At 42.4% G+C, this 15,720-nt stretch overlaps 1 protein-coding gene across 2 annotated transcripts; it reads right to left on the bottom strand.

Moving 5' to 3' along the window:
* Positions 1-863: 863 nt before the first annotated feature.
* LOC137413730 (cyclin-dependent kinase inhibitor 1-like) lies at positions 864-15,342 on the bottom strand. 2 transcript variants are annotated; one of them, XM_068099163.2, is made up of 3 exons: positions 15,084-15,342; positions 13,775-14,345; positions 864-2,266 (listed from the first exon to the last, which is right to left on the bottom strand). In XM_068099163.2, exons 2-3 carry the CDS (start codon positions 14,343-14,345, stop codon positions 2,118-2,120), a joined length of 720 nt encoding a protein of 239 aa, XP_067955264.2. In that variant the 5' UTR covers positions 15,084-15,342; the 3' UTR covers positions 864-2,117. The 2 variants fall into 2 exon arrangements, with proteins under 2 accessions (XP_067955264.2, XP_067955263.2); XM_068099162.2 differs by having other exon boundaries at positions 13,775-14,348; positions 15,084-15,341.
* Positions 15,343-15,720: the final 378 nt, after the last annotated feature.

Raw genomic sequence — 15,720 nt, 5'->3', positions numbered from 1 at the left:
CTCTCATCTGCGTTCACTCAATCTAAAAATAAAAATATGTGCTTAAAATAACATTACAAACTAAATTTGCGAATAATTGTATATGTTGCTTACACTTTATTGGAAGTGCTTTATGTAAGTTTTCTATATATATAATTATATATATATATATATATATATATATATATATATATATATATATATATATATATATATAAATATAAATATATATATATATATATATTTTTTTTTTCTCCAAGATTGAGGCTTATGGAAGATCAACGTAATCAAAGGTATGAAATAAGAAGGGGGCACGAGGGCAACTCTTGCACACAATAAGTAATGGAATGGGCAAACAAATAGAGGGGATAAAGGAGAAATGAAACTCCAACCTGCAGATAGGGTGGTTGGGTTAAGAAAGGTTAATGGGGGTATTAAAGATAACCGGTCAGAATTGGGATGACGAGATGGCGGTGAACTGCTTGCTTGCAATCCTGGATGGAAGAGTGAGATGCAACAGCTTCTGAAAGGCAGTTCTCCATACGGGATAAGCGAGGAATAAAAAAAGAATTGAGGTGTGCAGTCAACGTGTATTTTGGAGGGTTAACCAGGAGGAGGGTTAATCAGGGGGAGGGTTAATCAGGGGGAGGGTTAACCAGGAGGAGGGTTACTAGAAGAATGCGTGCATCCTGGAGTTGCTCGGGGGGGGATCGGAGGACAGAGAAAAGTGTTGGAGAATAGACGATATAAAACAGATAGACCACCAACCTACGTGTGATGTGAAAGACACAGACCTTGTGCTTTGGCCCCATCACTGAATATTCCAGTAATACTCATTGCTTCACAGAAGCTTTGTGCAAGTTTACACATGAGGTTTTTAGGAATTTCCATCAAAATGATTTATTCCCCCATCGTCCTGATTTTAAAAGGGCAGTACAAAGAAACAGGCAGTGCAATGTAATGCAATGCAGTGAAAGGCAAGTGGGATGAGGGTACGTTGTACTACAAAAGGGGCAATAAGGCACAGGGACAGTATTAAATTAGAAGGCACGGTAATCCGTCATCGTCGTATGGATACAAAAGGGACAAATTATTCATCAAGTCAGCAAATCTCACATTACAACAGAAACCAAAGACAATGAACAATCACTAAATTATTTTTGGATTATCAGGCAGTTGTAGAAACTTAAGGCACATTAATCCATGATTCTGGAAAGGCAATGGCAGACTATGCAGTGTATATCCTTCAGGCAGGAAGCTCCACCAGCACTCTGATATCCAATCCACCCCGTGGAACTTATTCCATGTCATTGAGGTGACTGATGCTATGATTTATTATACTTTTTAATCATCGTTGACTAAGTCGGTGCCATCACTGTATATACTCCTGCTAAGCAATCAAGGGGTTTCTATTCTTCATGTACACACATCCTCTGTAAGGTCCTGAGAAATTCCAAACTTAGACGGAGTTCCTGATTTGTTAACAACATTCCATTTAAAGGGCCACAGACACAGAAAATCATGTTTGGTTTAATGAATAGATATTGCTTCACTTAACACTTAATCGTCATTCTTTTTGAATAAATATTACTCGATTGGCCCCCGCCACCCAAAAAACGACGATTTGATTGCTCATGTGACTGGCTACGTCATCGAGGGAATTTTTGTTGCTGCTGGTAGTTTTTAATAATGATTTTGACTATCAGAAGATTCTTGGTCAGGCAGTTATCATTGCGTGCTGAGAAACCTTTCCCTCGATTACATCACACAGGTGACATCATGAATGAACATCACGATTTTAGGGGCGAGACTCCAATACCAGCTAAAAACTACCAGCAGCAACAAAAATTCCCTCGATGACGTAGCCAGTCACATGAGCAATCAAATCGCCGTTTTTTGGGTGGCGGGGGCCAATCGAGTGATATTTATTCAAAAAGAATGACGATTAAGTGTTAAGTGAAGCAATATCTATTCATTAAACCAAACATGATTTTCTGTGTCTGTGGCCCTTTAAGGCACAATTTATGCAAACGACCAAATGAGCTTGCAATAACTGAATAAATAAATCAGTTTGCCAAATATTTTGAGTACATGCGAAATAATAAACGATGAAAGCATATAAATACAGTACAGGGATTTCAGCGAATGGAGTTGGTGCAACTGACAGATCGGGAGAGGTGAAGATGGGGCGAAGGAGATGTGCCCTTGACTTGGTCATGTGAAACCTCACATGTGAGGTCACCAACCCCAAGTTGAGCACTGCAGCTCTTCTTGACTGCAAAGAATTCTGCAAAAAGGCACAAGGGTATGAAGAAAGGCAATGTTGTTTCGCCCTCCCTGAAATATTATTTCAATGTAATTATCTAGATCTACATTGCTCCAAATAACTATTAATGTTTAGTTTTATATAACTTCAATAGCAACATGAGAGCCATTCAATGAATATTACACAAACGTACTGTGTTGTTTATGTGTGTTTACTGTGCATCATCAGTATGGTTGCTATCCTTAGTAAAGCATCATCACCCATTATATTTATCATTTCAGTTATCGTTTCACATTTGATCATCACGCCGCTATAGGTCGAGATGACCCACAGAGCATTTAGGAGGCAAAGCCATGCCCTACAAGGTTGGCATGATGAAACGATGGCCCATTGGTGGTCTTTTCTGTACTTAGCACTACAGGACTTGTAGCAGGCTCAAAGGGTTCTTATAGTCAGGTTCACTATGTTAACAAATATAATTTCGTTCAAAATTTTGGTAGATTAGCAAAACTATACATTTTTGGAATATTCAGAGCATGAGGAATCCAAAAATTAATGTTTACATTTGCGTAGACACCTTTGTGAAAATGACACTCAGGACAGTGATGAAGATAGTCAGGTTCACTATGTTAACAAATATAATTTCTTTCAAAATTTTGGGATTAGCAAACCTGTACATTTTTGGAATCTTCAGAGCATGGAGAATCCGAAAATCAATGTTGGCATTTGCACAGACACCTGCATGGCCGCCATTTTGGATTTTGAAAATGGCCGTCATAAAATACATATTTTGCGCGATCTCGGCTTCTAGTCAACCTAGAGACTTAATTAAATATTGTTGTGGATATGAGGATTGTGTTTTTTTTATTGTGTGTTTTATTAATATTGCTTTATTCTGGACCCTCCTTACTCCAGTTATGTATAAAGGTCAAAGGGCGTCCCATAATTAGTCCATAAAGCATACACGTTAGCCAATCATAGAATACCCCTGTTCAATAGTTATATCTTTATTATGTGTATCAGGGTAAGGCCTTGTCTTCCATTAAGATGACACTCCATTGCACCAAGTGAAATAGAGTAGATTCCTTTCACATTCCCCTTTCATCATTGGCAAGCCTCAATTGCCAATTACATCCCTTCCAAGCCTCCATTGCCAACTGCACGGGGCACAGGTTTGTTACAGCGGTGGGTTGCTGATTTCACCCCAATAGCCACCATTAAACATGTGCTCAGCTCGGGGTCAGAGGGCCTGTGCCCACCAATCAGGGCCGAGGCGAGCTGACCGATGGGCGTGTCCTAAAGGCCGGTGGCTTGATCGCCGGAGGCGCTATAAAAGCGCGCGCGCAAAGTACTGCCGAAGGATATCCAGGGAAGCACAAAGCCTGCTATTCGTCGCCTTGCTCGCCAACGTTGGACCAAAAAAAGGAGTTAACAGCAAGAAGCCTGGAGGAGTTGGACAGGGAGACGTGCGTGTTGTTGAGTTGAGTGGTTGGACCAGACGAGTCAGACGAGTCCTGGAGGAAGCACGCGACGTCCACGCAGCAACACAGCAGCTTCAACAACAGCAGCTTCAGCAACCGCAGCTTGGGGCCTTGACGGCAGTTTTGAGCGGGGCCGCGAAGGAACGGCGGCTGCCAAACGCGCCGATCATGCTGCAGCATCCTTGGACCTTCCTTTCCCTCCAGCCATCCACCTCCTGCTTTTCCATCCTTCTTGTGTACGTGAGTTTGTTTTGTTTGTTCTGTCCTTGGGTTAATTAAGACTGTAGGTAAGCTAGGAATTTGCACTGTGTCCTTCTGGTCCGTCCCTCTGTCTATTTTATTTTATTATCCTTCCTTCTCCTTGGTTTTTTTTGAGCCTGTAAATAGCAAATAAATTATATTCGTATTCCCTATTATTTCTTCTTCTTCTTCTTCTTCTTCTTCACATCCGTGTCGCTTTTGTCTTTTCCATATTGAATATTTGTGGCGCGATCCGGCCAGCGTTCAGGAATCGGGTTAGTCGGGGTAACTGTTAGGGCCGCGGGGCCTCCGCTCGGCAAAAAAACCAACATCTTATCCGCGGTCCGTAACAATATGCTAATCCTATGTTTTCTGGGTCAAGGAATCCAATAAAGGCCTCAAAATAGTGCTCAGGATTATAGAAAAGCAACAAACAAAGGTAATTGAAAACCATTGTCTTTATATTTGTGATATAACTATTACATAATACATGATATTACAAGTCCTTTGAAGTTATAGGTTGTTATAGGAAGTTATAGGTAGTATCAGATTGAACTATAAGTCCTATACACAGGATCTACTCGGTCTATACCGTTCAGGAATATGCTTTTACAGATCTTCATCACTGTCGTGAGTGTCATTTTCGCAAAGGTGTCTACGCAAATGTAAACATTAATTTTTGGATTCCTCATGCTCTGAATATTCCAAAAATGTATAGTTTTGCTAATCTACCAAAATTTTGAACGAAAAAACATAGTGAACCTGACTATTAATGGCAGAGAACATAAGTGTGGTAACAAAACGGTACTGGATTATAGAGGCAATGCACAGAAGAAGAAGAAGAGAATGAAGTTTGATTGTAGCAGCCATGTGGAGTACTGACGGCACTGACTTTATTTTTTATTAGTATGTTGGGAAATCGAGGTGTGACAGGTTTTGAGTGTTAGCCCTTCATCAGAAAAATCCAATATGCATCCAATCCCAAGAACATCACAGCTGAGATCACATGTGGGCCTCGTAAACTAACTACTATGCTAAATTCATTCTCAACGTAGAGTGGTAGACAAGATGATTATGCACTTGTATAGAATGGTAGACAGGTAGACTAAATTCATAGACAAGATGCTACATGCACTGAACGATATTTGATGAAATATGTTCCTTGGAAATGGACTGATAATTGCGAAAGAGCATTCAAACTGTGTAAAGGCATGTCGATGGGAAGCTATATACTTGTACATTATAATGTGAACGGAGAGATTAAGTTAGCATGTGATGCTTCGATGTATGTGGTAGGAGTTGTGATTTCCCATGTGTTTGATAATTATGTAGACGAGAGACCAATTGCATTCACATTATGCATTCTCACTGCGACCGAACAAAGGTATTCCCAGATTGAGCGAGAGGCGTTGTCCCTGATGTTTGGGGTTATTGAGTTTTACAGATACCTGTATCGTCGCAAGTTTACCATTGGGACAGACCATAAACCCTTTACACCTATCCTATAGCCAGCCCCAAGCCCCCTGTTTCAACCTTAGCAGCAGTCCCAGCAGTCAAGATGTACCTTTTATATTGAGTATAGACGATCGGTTTGTCATCGTAATGCAGATGCAATGTCTCGGCTGCCATTGTAGTTGACTGTAGAAAGAGAGGATGCATTCTACTTTTCACCTGTACATGAGCTGCCGACCATAGCAGATTATGTTGGCAGGGTAACCAAACGGGACCTGGTTTTGTCAACAGAACATGACTGTGTAGTTAATGGTTGGCCAAAACATGTGTCAGAGGAAGAGATGAGTCCTTATTTCATCAGAAGAAATGAGTTTCCAGTGGACAAGGGTTGTATCTTGTGGAGAGTAAGATTGTAATCCCTAATAAGTTTAGGTCTTGCCTCTTCGAAGATTTGCATGATAAGCACTTTGGAATATGCATGACAAAGAGTTAGCTCGTAGTTACCTATGGTGGCCAGGGCTGGATCAAGAAATATAAGGCATAGGTCTGTGTACCACATGTCGGTCAGTGAGCAAGATGCCACCATCAGTGTCTTTACAGCCATGGAAATGGCCTACCGTAGCATGGCAAAGGTTACATGTAGACTTTGCTGAACTAGAGGGACAGCAATTGTTCATAATGATAACACTGGTCAACAAAATCTTTTAAAAGTTTTATGGTTCTAGTATATTTTGAGGTGATTCTAACCAACATGAACCTGTAGATTTCGATTATGATATCCAATTTTCACTAGCACATCCAGTTTTTGAGAACCAATATACCATAGGAATATCAGCCACAGCCGAAATTCGTCTTGTACTCACTAATCGGTACTTTGTAACGATACTATCTGAGCTGGAAAGCGTTGCTTGGGATAGCTTTGTGGCTCTTGCTAACAATCACCTTGGAAATTTTCGAGCACCAAATTATGAAGAGCTTGTGGACAAGATGTTGAAGAGTTACCAGGCACTCGGTGCTCGAATGTCACTCAAGATACATTTCTTCCATTCTCATCTGGACTTCTTTCCACAAGATCTTGGCGATGTCAGTGATGGAACATGGAGAAAGGTATCACCAGGAAATTTCCATCATGGAGACTCGATATCAAGGCCGATTCAATACAAACATGATGGGCGACTACTGTTGGACTTTACAGCGTGAAAGTGATTGCTCCTCAAAACGCAAAAGTAAAGTTCAGAAGCACTTTTAATGTGATGTAAATAAAAACTTAAAGTTCATATTATTTTTTGTGATATTTTATAAAGTTCATAGTATTTTTGGAGATTTACATTTTTTTATGTGATGTGAATAAAAACTTAAAGTTCATATTCTTTTGTGACAATAAATAGACTTATTGAGACTTAATCAAGAAATTCGCATGCTCTAAAGATTTTTTCCACATTTATGATGTACTACGTCAAGGTTACGTGATAGCGAAATTCTAAGGTCAGATTCGGATTCGTGGGCACCAAATTAGTTAGAAACAGTTGAAAATAAGTCAGAACCAATTTGGCTGTTGACCAGTGATTGGTCACTCCAAGTGGGTTGAGGTATTTTCATTGCACAACAAGCAAATTTTGGACATTTCGCGGAGATAGTTTTCTTCATATGGTTTTCCAAAGAAAACGTCTCTGATAATGGACCTCAGTTAATTTACTTAAGAGTTGTGACAATCTATAAGTAGGAATGGTGCCAAACATACCAATGTACCACCATACCATCCCGCTTCGATGGAGCAGCTGAGCACACAGTACGAAGTGTAAAACGTGCCCTCGTCAAACAGATGTTAGAAACAAATCCCAAGAAACACCAATGGTCAGTGGACCGTAAATTTCCAATTTTTCTGTTAATGTATCGGAATACACATCACGCTATTAGTGGGAGAACACCAGCCGAGCTGTTTCTAAAAAGGCAGCCTCGGCCAAGATTTACTTTGTTGAAGCCGAATTTGGCACAGTCGGTAGAACAGAAGCAATTTAAGGAGTGTCGTCATAGAAGGGGAGCTAAAGAACATAGTGTAAGGCTAAACTAGAAGGTTAAGTTTTCAAGGAGGCAGAAATAAACATTCAGTGCATTCAGAAAGTATTCAAACCCCTTCACTTTTTCACATTTTGTTATGTTGCAGCCTTATGCTGAAATCGTTTAAATTCATTTTTTCCCTCATCAATCCACACTCAATACCCCATAATGACAAAGAGAAAACAGGATTTTAGAAAGTTTTGCAAATTTATTAAAAAGAAAAAACTGAAATATCACATTGACATAAGTATTCAGACCCTTTGCTATGACACTTGAAATTGAGCTCAGGTGCGTCCCATTTCTCTTGATCATCTTTGAGATGTTTCTACACCTAGATTGGAGTCCACCTGTGGTAAATTCAATTGATTGGACATGATTTGGAAAGGCACACACCTGTCTATATAAGGTCTCACAGCTGACAATGCATATCAGAGCAAAAACCAAGCCATGAGGTCGAAGGAACTGCCTGCAGATCTCAGAGACAGGATTGTGTCGAGGCACAGATTTGGGAAAGCCCACCAAAAAAAATTCTGCTGCACTGAAGGTTCCCCAGAGCACAGTGGCCTCCATAATTCTTAAATGGAAGAGGTTTGGAACAACCAGGACTCTTCCCAGAGCTGGCCGCCCGGCCAAACTGAGCAATCGGGGGAGAAGGGTCTTGGTAAGAGAGGTGACCAAGAACCCGATGGTCACTCTGACTGAGCTCCAGAGATCCTGTGTGGAGATGGGAGAAACTTCCAGAAGGACCACCATCACTGCAACACCGCCGATCTGGGCTTTATGGCAGAGTGGCCAGACGGAAGCCTCTCCTCAGTGAAAGGCACATGGAAGCCTGCTTGGAATTTGCAAAAAAGCACCTAAATAAAAGGACTCTCAGACTGTGAGAAACAAGATTCTGTGGTCTGATGAAACCAAGATTGAACTGTTTGGCTTCATTTTGGCCACTCTGTCATAAAGCCCAGATCGGTGGAGTGTTGCAGTGATGGTGGTCCTTCTGGAAGTTTCTCCCATCTCCACACAGGATCTCTGGAGCTCAGCCAGAGTGACCATCGGGTTCTTGGTCACCTCTCTTACCAAGACCCTTCTCCCCCGATTGCTCAGTTTGGCCGGGCGGCCAGCTCTAGGAAGAGTCCTGGTTGTTCCAAACTTCTTCCATTTAAGAATTATGGAGGCCACTGTGCTCTTGGGAACCTTCGATGCAGCAGAGATTTATTTGAAGGCTTCCCCACAATCTGTGCCTCGACACAATCCTGACTCTGAGATCTGCAGGCAGTTCCTTCGACCTCATGGCTTGGTTTTTGCTCTGATATGCATTGTCAGCTGTGAGACCTTATATAGACAGGTGTGTGCCTTTCCAAATCATGTCCAATCAATTGAATTTACCACAGGTGGACTCCAATCAAGGTGTAGAAACATCTCAAAGATGATCAAGAGAAATGGGAGGCACCTGAGCTCAATTTCAAGTGTCATAGCAAAGGGTATGAATACTTATGTCAATGTGATATTTCAGTTTGTTATTTTTAATAAATTTGCAAAACTTTCTAAAATCCTGTTTTCTCTTTGTCATTATGGGGTATTGAGTGTAGATTGATGAGGGAAAAAATGATTTTAAACGATTTCAGCATAAGGCTGCAACATAACAAAATGTGAAAAAAGTGAAGGGGTCTGAATAATTTCTGAATGCACTGTATACGTTTATTCAAACCACACAATGATTGAACTTGCGGGTACTGACTCCTCACCTGGACCCAGAAATTGTTACACAAGATATAAATGCATAATACGCTGGGGTTTCACAGTATCCAACGTCTCCCTTTCCCTTGAAACTGATGACACAAGGTATGAGTACGTCTACTATAACAAGTGTCCGTAACCATATGTTTCGTAATGAGAACACAAACAAATATGGAGCAAGAGTTCAGGTATAAGGAAATACAAATCGAGTCGCGGAGGTGCCCGGCTCTCCCGTGAGCTGTCATGCAGTGGTAAGTCGAATCTCACTCTCTTCGGTGGGTAGGAGACTGGTTTGTCCTGCTTCCACTGGTAGATGGCTCTTCACCTCACTGTCCATCAAGGAACATAAGGATGATGGACCGGTTCCTCCAATAGACGCTGCCCGATACAGGGACAACCCTCCACGAGGAGTTGTATTAGTGGGTTATCATTATCAATAGTGTCCAAAGTTTATGTGCTGAATATGGGTTCAAGTGCTTTGTGGTCGATAACGAACTGAAATGTGCGTAGACCCAGGAGGTAGTCTCGGCATTTCTTCATGCCCCAAACTACGACCAAAGCTTCGAGGTTAATCAATGCATAACGAGTTATTTTTCTTGTTGTTGTTGTTGTTGTTGTTGTTGCAGTCCGTGGCATTTTTAACATTCATGTTGAAGAGCACATTTCAAAACTGTCAATCTTCCTTTCATTCTTCTGCACTGTGATATTTATCAATTCTGACATTGCTGTTCTCCCCAATGCTAACCGTATATTAATTTCTTGTCCACATTTTCCACTCACTTCAAACTTAGAACCCAGGAGGATGAAACTTTCCACTATTTCCACGTCTCCCAATCTGAACACGTAGATCTTTTCAATCGCCAAGATTTTAATCTTTTTTTATTTTAAAGTAAAATAATACCAGCCTTTCCACTTTCCTTCTTCACTGTCTGTACCAATTTCATCAATCCTCTTTACTTTCTGTCAAGAGTTGTATCATCAGAATACCTTAGGTAGTTGCACATTTTCCTCCAACCCTGACTCTCCAGCCTCTATGTCATCCAAGCTTGATTTTCTTATGATGTACACACGATACAGATTGAATAACTAAGGGGAGAGAATGCACCCCGTCTGACCCTTTTGCCAATCCAAAACCATTGTCTCTCCATATTCTCTTCTTACCCATCCTCTTGTTTTGTGTCGGGCTTCTTATCAGATATACCAGATGCTCCAACATCCCCACGTCTCTCAGTATAATCCACATCAATTCATGATCAACACAAACGAAGGCTTTGCTATAATCTATAAAACAGAGATACTCCTTCCGTTGGTATTCCTTTGCTTTTTCCATGATTCACCACAGATTTGTGATTTGATCTCTCGTGCCACTTCCGCTTCTGAAACCCGCTTGCTCAATGGGCATTTCTCGCTTCATGAAGTCTATTCTGTGTTGAATGACATTTAGTAATATCTTGCTGGAATGTGAAATCAAGGCAATGGTTCAGTTATTTGAACATTCTCTTGCATCCCATTTATTTGGCAATGATATGGACATTGACTGCTTCCAACTTTTAGGCCATACAATCCTGCTCCAGATCTGTGTACAGGTAGCTGCTAAAACTTTGACTGACTCCTCCCCAACTACCTGAAAGGGTAGTCAACTACCCTAATCAGCACCTGGTACTTTTCTATTTGCCAGCTCTTTCAAGGTTCACAATCTATCACTATTGGTTCTTGCTCATATTCTCTTTCTTCGAAGGTCTCCATCATATTGCCATCTCATTCGTTTTGAGTTTCGGGATAGTCCTTCCATCTTTCTTTCACCTGTGTTTCTTCTGTCAGATCTTTTCCTGTTCTACTCTTAAGGACCCCAATCCTAGACCTAAACTTTTCTGTGATCTCTCTATTCTTTAAAAAAGGATTTATTGTTTTCTGCTCTGTTATCACTTTCTATCTCTTTGCATGCCTCTTTGAAATATTAATCTTTATCTTTCTTGGATTGTCATTGCAAGTAAGCATTTAGCTGCTTAATGTCCTCTCTTGATGCACATTTTGTTTTCACCTCTCTTCTGTCTGCAATATTTATTACCTCTACTGACAGCTATTTAGGCATATTGTTACCCTCACCAGAGGAGAGGGTATTGCATTTGAGTCCGTTTGTTTGTCCGCACAGAATAAATATGATTTTCCCTGCAAGCGTTGGTCCGATTGACAGGAACTTTTCACCATAGGTGCATCTCCTCCAATATATATGTTTTAAAATAATTATGACGTCATAGGTCATGTGGTAGGGGCGCCATCTTGGAAAAACCGAAAAACTTTGCACCTCTTTCTCCAAAAGTGCTGCAAAGAAAAATTGAGAGATGGCTCATTGTAAAGAACTCTCCATGGGGAATAACATATGTAAATGATGAAGTCATAGGTTCCTCCATTATGACGTCATAATTCGACTAGTACAAAACTGCATTGATGAAGATGAAATTTCTTGAGCGTCATTATGGATAAATTGATGGAGAAAAAATAATAACGATGACGTCATCGGTCACGTGGTTTGGTTGCCATATTTGTTTTAACACAAAGCCTTAAAAACCACTAAAATCACATCCTGGCGAGGGTCGGCAATCTCTGATTGCTCTTTCTTGTTTAAATATGTCTTCAAGATCGTATCTGGGGAAGTTTTTTAAATTTTTTTTTTGCTTTCTCAATTTGACTTGTAGTTTTGCAACAAGGAGTTCACGATGTCTCCCATAGTCTGAGTCTGGTAGATTGCACAGCACTTCTCCATCTTCTGTTGATTAGAATGTAGTCAATTTGATTTCAATGTTGCCTATCAGGTGAAGTCCATTTGTACAGTCCAAGATTGGGTTGCTTGAACCATGTGTTTGTAATTACGAGCTAATTGTCCACACACAACTCCAGCATTCTCTCCCCTGGCTCATTTTGGATACAAAGTCCGTACTTTCTTGCAATCCCTGGTGATCCTGCTTCTCCAATTTTTGCATTCTTGTCTCCCATAACAATTAAAACATCTCCTTTTGGCACCTGTTCTACCAGTTCCTGCAACTGTCCATAAAACTCTTCCACATTTTCTTCATCTGCTGTGAAGTTGGAGCACATATATGAATGATGGTGGTGTTCTCTCTTGGAATCCAATGATGGTAGATTTGTTTCCTTTAATGCAATATAGCTGCCATACCATGTGACCGATGACAAAAATACATAGACACAGATACATACAGACAGACAGGGGCATTGCAATAGCCTCACATCCCCTTCGGGGCAAGACGAATATAACTCAAAGTCAGACAAATGTACAGACTGAAGGTGTTGAGAGTGGCAAAGTCGGTCAAGGTTTGCTTGGGAAGGAACGAGATTCTCCGAATGCTTTTGGCAGAACGAGTACAGACGGCTCTTTCAGGTGTTTAAAGTTCTGGTCAAGAAAGACAGTATCCCCTCCGGAATCGGAAACCGGTGGTTAGGCTTAACCTATCAACCTGTAACAAGAAGCAAAAATAATACGGAATGAAGCCGAGCCTTTTTTATGATAGTATGACGCATGTTTATTTGCCAATACTTACATGGTGTTTACATGCCATGTCGATACGTTACCAACATAATTGCCTTCGATCGTTTTTTGCAAAAACAAAAATTTCTTCACTATTACCTAACTAAACCCAACATCTCCAGAAAATTTCATGACGATCAAAGTAATTTTCGATCCAAATAACGCGATTTTTATTTTTCTAAAAATTGCCTGATGCACAAAAGTATTCCCAAAATCGGCGAAGGCAATTCTGTTAGTAATGTATCGATATGTAATTTGCATTTGGTAAGTTACTCTTCATTAGGCCTGGTGTTGGCTTAGCGGTTAGGGTGCCGGCTTGGGATCCTAGGATCCTGGGTTCAAATCCCGGTCGATCGCTGAATTAACGCCAGGGGGGTTTACTCAGCCTGTCATCCTTCCGAGGTCGGCAAATTGAGTACCAGCTTGCTGGGATGAATGATCCCAGTGTGTACCCCGATTTAGAATAGGTACACCGTGTCCCTGCGCATCATAAGATTTAGAATAGGTACACTGTGTCCCTGCGCATAGTAAGAGCGTGACCAAGGGTTGGCGTCAGGAAGGGCATCCGGCCATAAAAACATTGCCTCAAACAGGGAACCATGATTGTCATGGGGCCTGCAAGGCTAACCCCCGCTCTAGCGGGGAAAATGGCCTTAAAACTATCATTCATTAATTCATTCAAGGTACTCTTCATTAAGAGGGGAGGAGTGCAATAGCGCCATCTCGTGTACACATTGAGCAGTACCGATTTTAATAAACGGGCATGACTGGACTGGACTAATTGAACTAACTTGATCAGTCAGTCGTATTCTGAAATCATAAAATTTTGAGAATTGGTTTTAAAGACATTTATTGCTGTCTCTGTCTCAACGAATAACTTGTTATTTTTAAGTTTGGGTACGAACTCGTTTAATAACCTGATGGTGGTGTGTGTGTGTGTGTGTGTGTGCGTGTGTGTGTGTGTGTGTGTGTGTGTGTGTGTGTGTACACACACACACTTATACTGAGATACAAACCTACCGGACATGCTGGCTTGCCGCCGTTCTCCCCCTTTTGCCCCTGCCTTATCGTCGCTTGGGTCGGGGCTCTGCGCAGTCCTCTTTCGGGGCAGGTTCTGGATCTCGCTCAGCATTCGACCCTTGCCGGGTACTTTCTGTTCGCGCTGGACATCAGAGGTGCCACCCGGAATTGTCGTGGTGCTTGAAAAGTCTGGGGCTCGGGAAGCCTCCCGTGGAGGTTGTAGAGCAGAAAACCGCTTCACTCTGCGAATTTTCCTCACTGGAGGGTCTTCGGGCACACGCTCCCGGTAAAACGGTGGGACCGTGTGCATGGGTATCGCTTCCCAGACGAATGATCTCTCCTGTCCTTCGCTCAGCGGAACACCCAGTGTGAAGTCAAAGTCCCAGCGATGCGAAGCCTCGATGAGCGCGGCTTGGAGATCGTTTGAGCACTCAAGACGGAACGTGGACCCCTCCTGCAGGCGGCCGAAAAGGCAGCGACGAGGGGGCAAAAGGGTCATGTCGCTCGGACTACTCGTGCATTGATCGTGGCTGGTGGAACTCGGCATGACCTTGCTGGACGCGACTTGCATCTGCTTTTGATTATGAAACATCATTATGAATCCAGTATGAAGGAAAGTGGTGGGTGGGGGTGGCAAGGGGTTGTCGGGTTGGGGCGAGAGGAGCAATATATTAGTAACGACATGAAAACCCTGCGCGGTCCAAGACAATATAGGCCATTGTAAAATCAATATTTATGACTTGTCCAAGTTCCCAAACTAGATCGGAGGTCGTATTGACCGGTTACTAGATCCAGGATTTGAACTCACTGTGCTGATTCAGCATGACCGTGAGCCCTCCCCTCTTACCCCTACCCTCCCGAGTCACCAACGGTCTTTTAACAGCACGCGCTGGGGCGTTCAAAAAATTGTCCGAACGAGATTGGCCTAAAATAGAACGAGGCAAATATAAAAAAGATTTTTTTATTTTTTTTAGCTCGGCTATACTTATTCCCGACATTCTTCATTCTGATTCACTCTTTACAGAGCGTTGGTGCTGCAGAAGCAGTTTCTTGGCAAGGGTTACACTAGGTGGTTTGCCATTGCCTTCCCAGCGCTGCTTGTCCGTTCTCTATCCTCTAGGAAACAGCAGCACGATTTAAAAAAAATATCTTGGTACGACTCGGCCGGGGCTTGACCCACCGACCTCGCAGACGCAGAGCGGACGTTCTAAACAAACGTTATACGCCACTGTTGTAGTTATTATCACGAACATGGATTCAGAGAGTCATCGAAAGGTGTAACGCACGAACGGAGATCGGACGGACCCACCTCGAGTGGACCCCTCGCTGCTGTGGCGTGACCGACGCGTCTGAGGGCGGAACCCCAGCGTCCTTCTCCCCGTTATTATGCAAGGTGATTATGGACGCTGCTCCAGACACGCGACGAGACGGAGAAAGAATGGGGGCGGTTAGTAAAATGGTGAAGAGAAACGGGGAGAGAGAGAGAGACGGGCAGACAGGGAGAGACAGAGCAGTTGAACCGAGAGGCGCTGAGTTTGTGAAAAGAGCGGGAGGATGGACGGTGGGATAATAACAGGGCAATGGGAGGGGGGAGGGGAGGGGGGGGGGGGGGGATAATAACAGACAGATGAACAGCTGGAGTTGTGTATCGTGGTCTTGTGAAGCAGAGGGGAGGGTGTTTGTATGGCGAAGAGAGTAAAATATGATAGATTAGGAAGACAAGTGATGACTTCGTTAATGCAGAGCAGAGCGAGCAAGGGGAAGAAGAAGAAGAAGTTGCATTTTGAGTATCTCGGACAATAGAGTATTGAAAGCCTTCGGGATTTGGTGTATTATTATCGGGAGGGTGTGTACGTGAGTAAACGGAATTCCCGCCGCACAGCGCGCTCTCTCCCTCCATTGGCTCGGAGCACACAGCGCCTAGTGGGAGGAGGACCGTTGGCCTC

The sequence above is a fragment of the Myxine glutinosa genome, chromosome 7 (assembly GCF_964187855.1).
Source record: "Myxine glutinosa chromosome 7, kmMyxGlut1.1, whole genome shotgun sequence".
Taxonomy (NCBI): domain Eukaryota; kingdom Metazoa; phylum Chordata; class Myxini; order Myxiniformes; family Myxinidae; genus Myxine; species Myxine glutinosa.
Note: the sequence above shows the minus strand (reverse complement) of the source record. Positions and strands in the feature narration are given on the sequence as shown.

Excerpts from the sequence above, each read along its gene's own strand:
- LOC137413730 (XM_068099163.2), bottom strand. The coding sequence starts at position 14,345 with ATGCAAGTCGCGTCCAGCAAGGTCATGCCGAGTTCCACCAGCCACGAT. Across the intron at positions 2,267-13,774 it reads GCGGCAAGCCAGCATGTCCG|AATTCTTTGCAGTCAAGAAG; the intron begins GTAGGTTTGTAT and ends GCCTTTTTGCAG.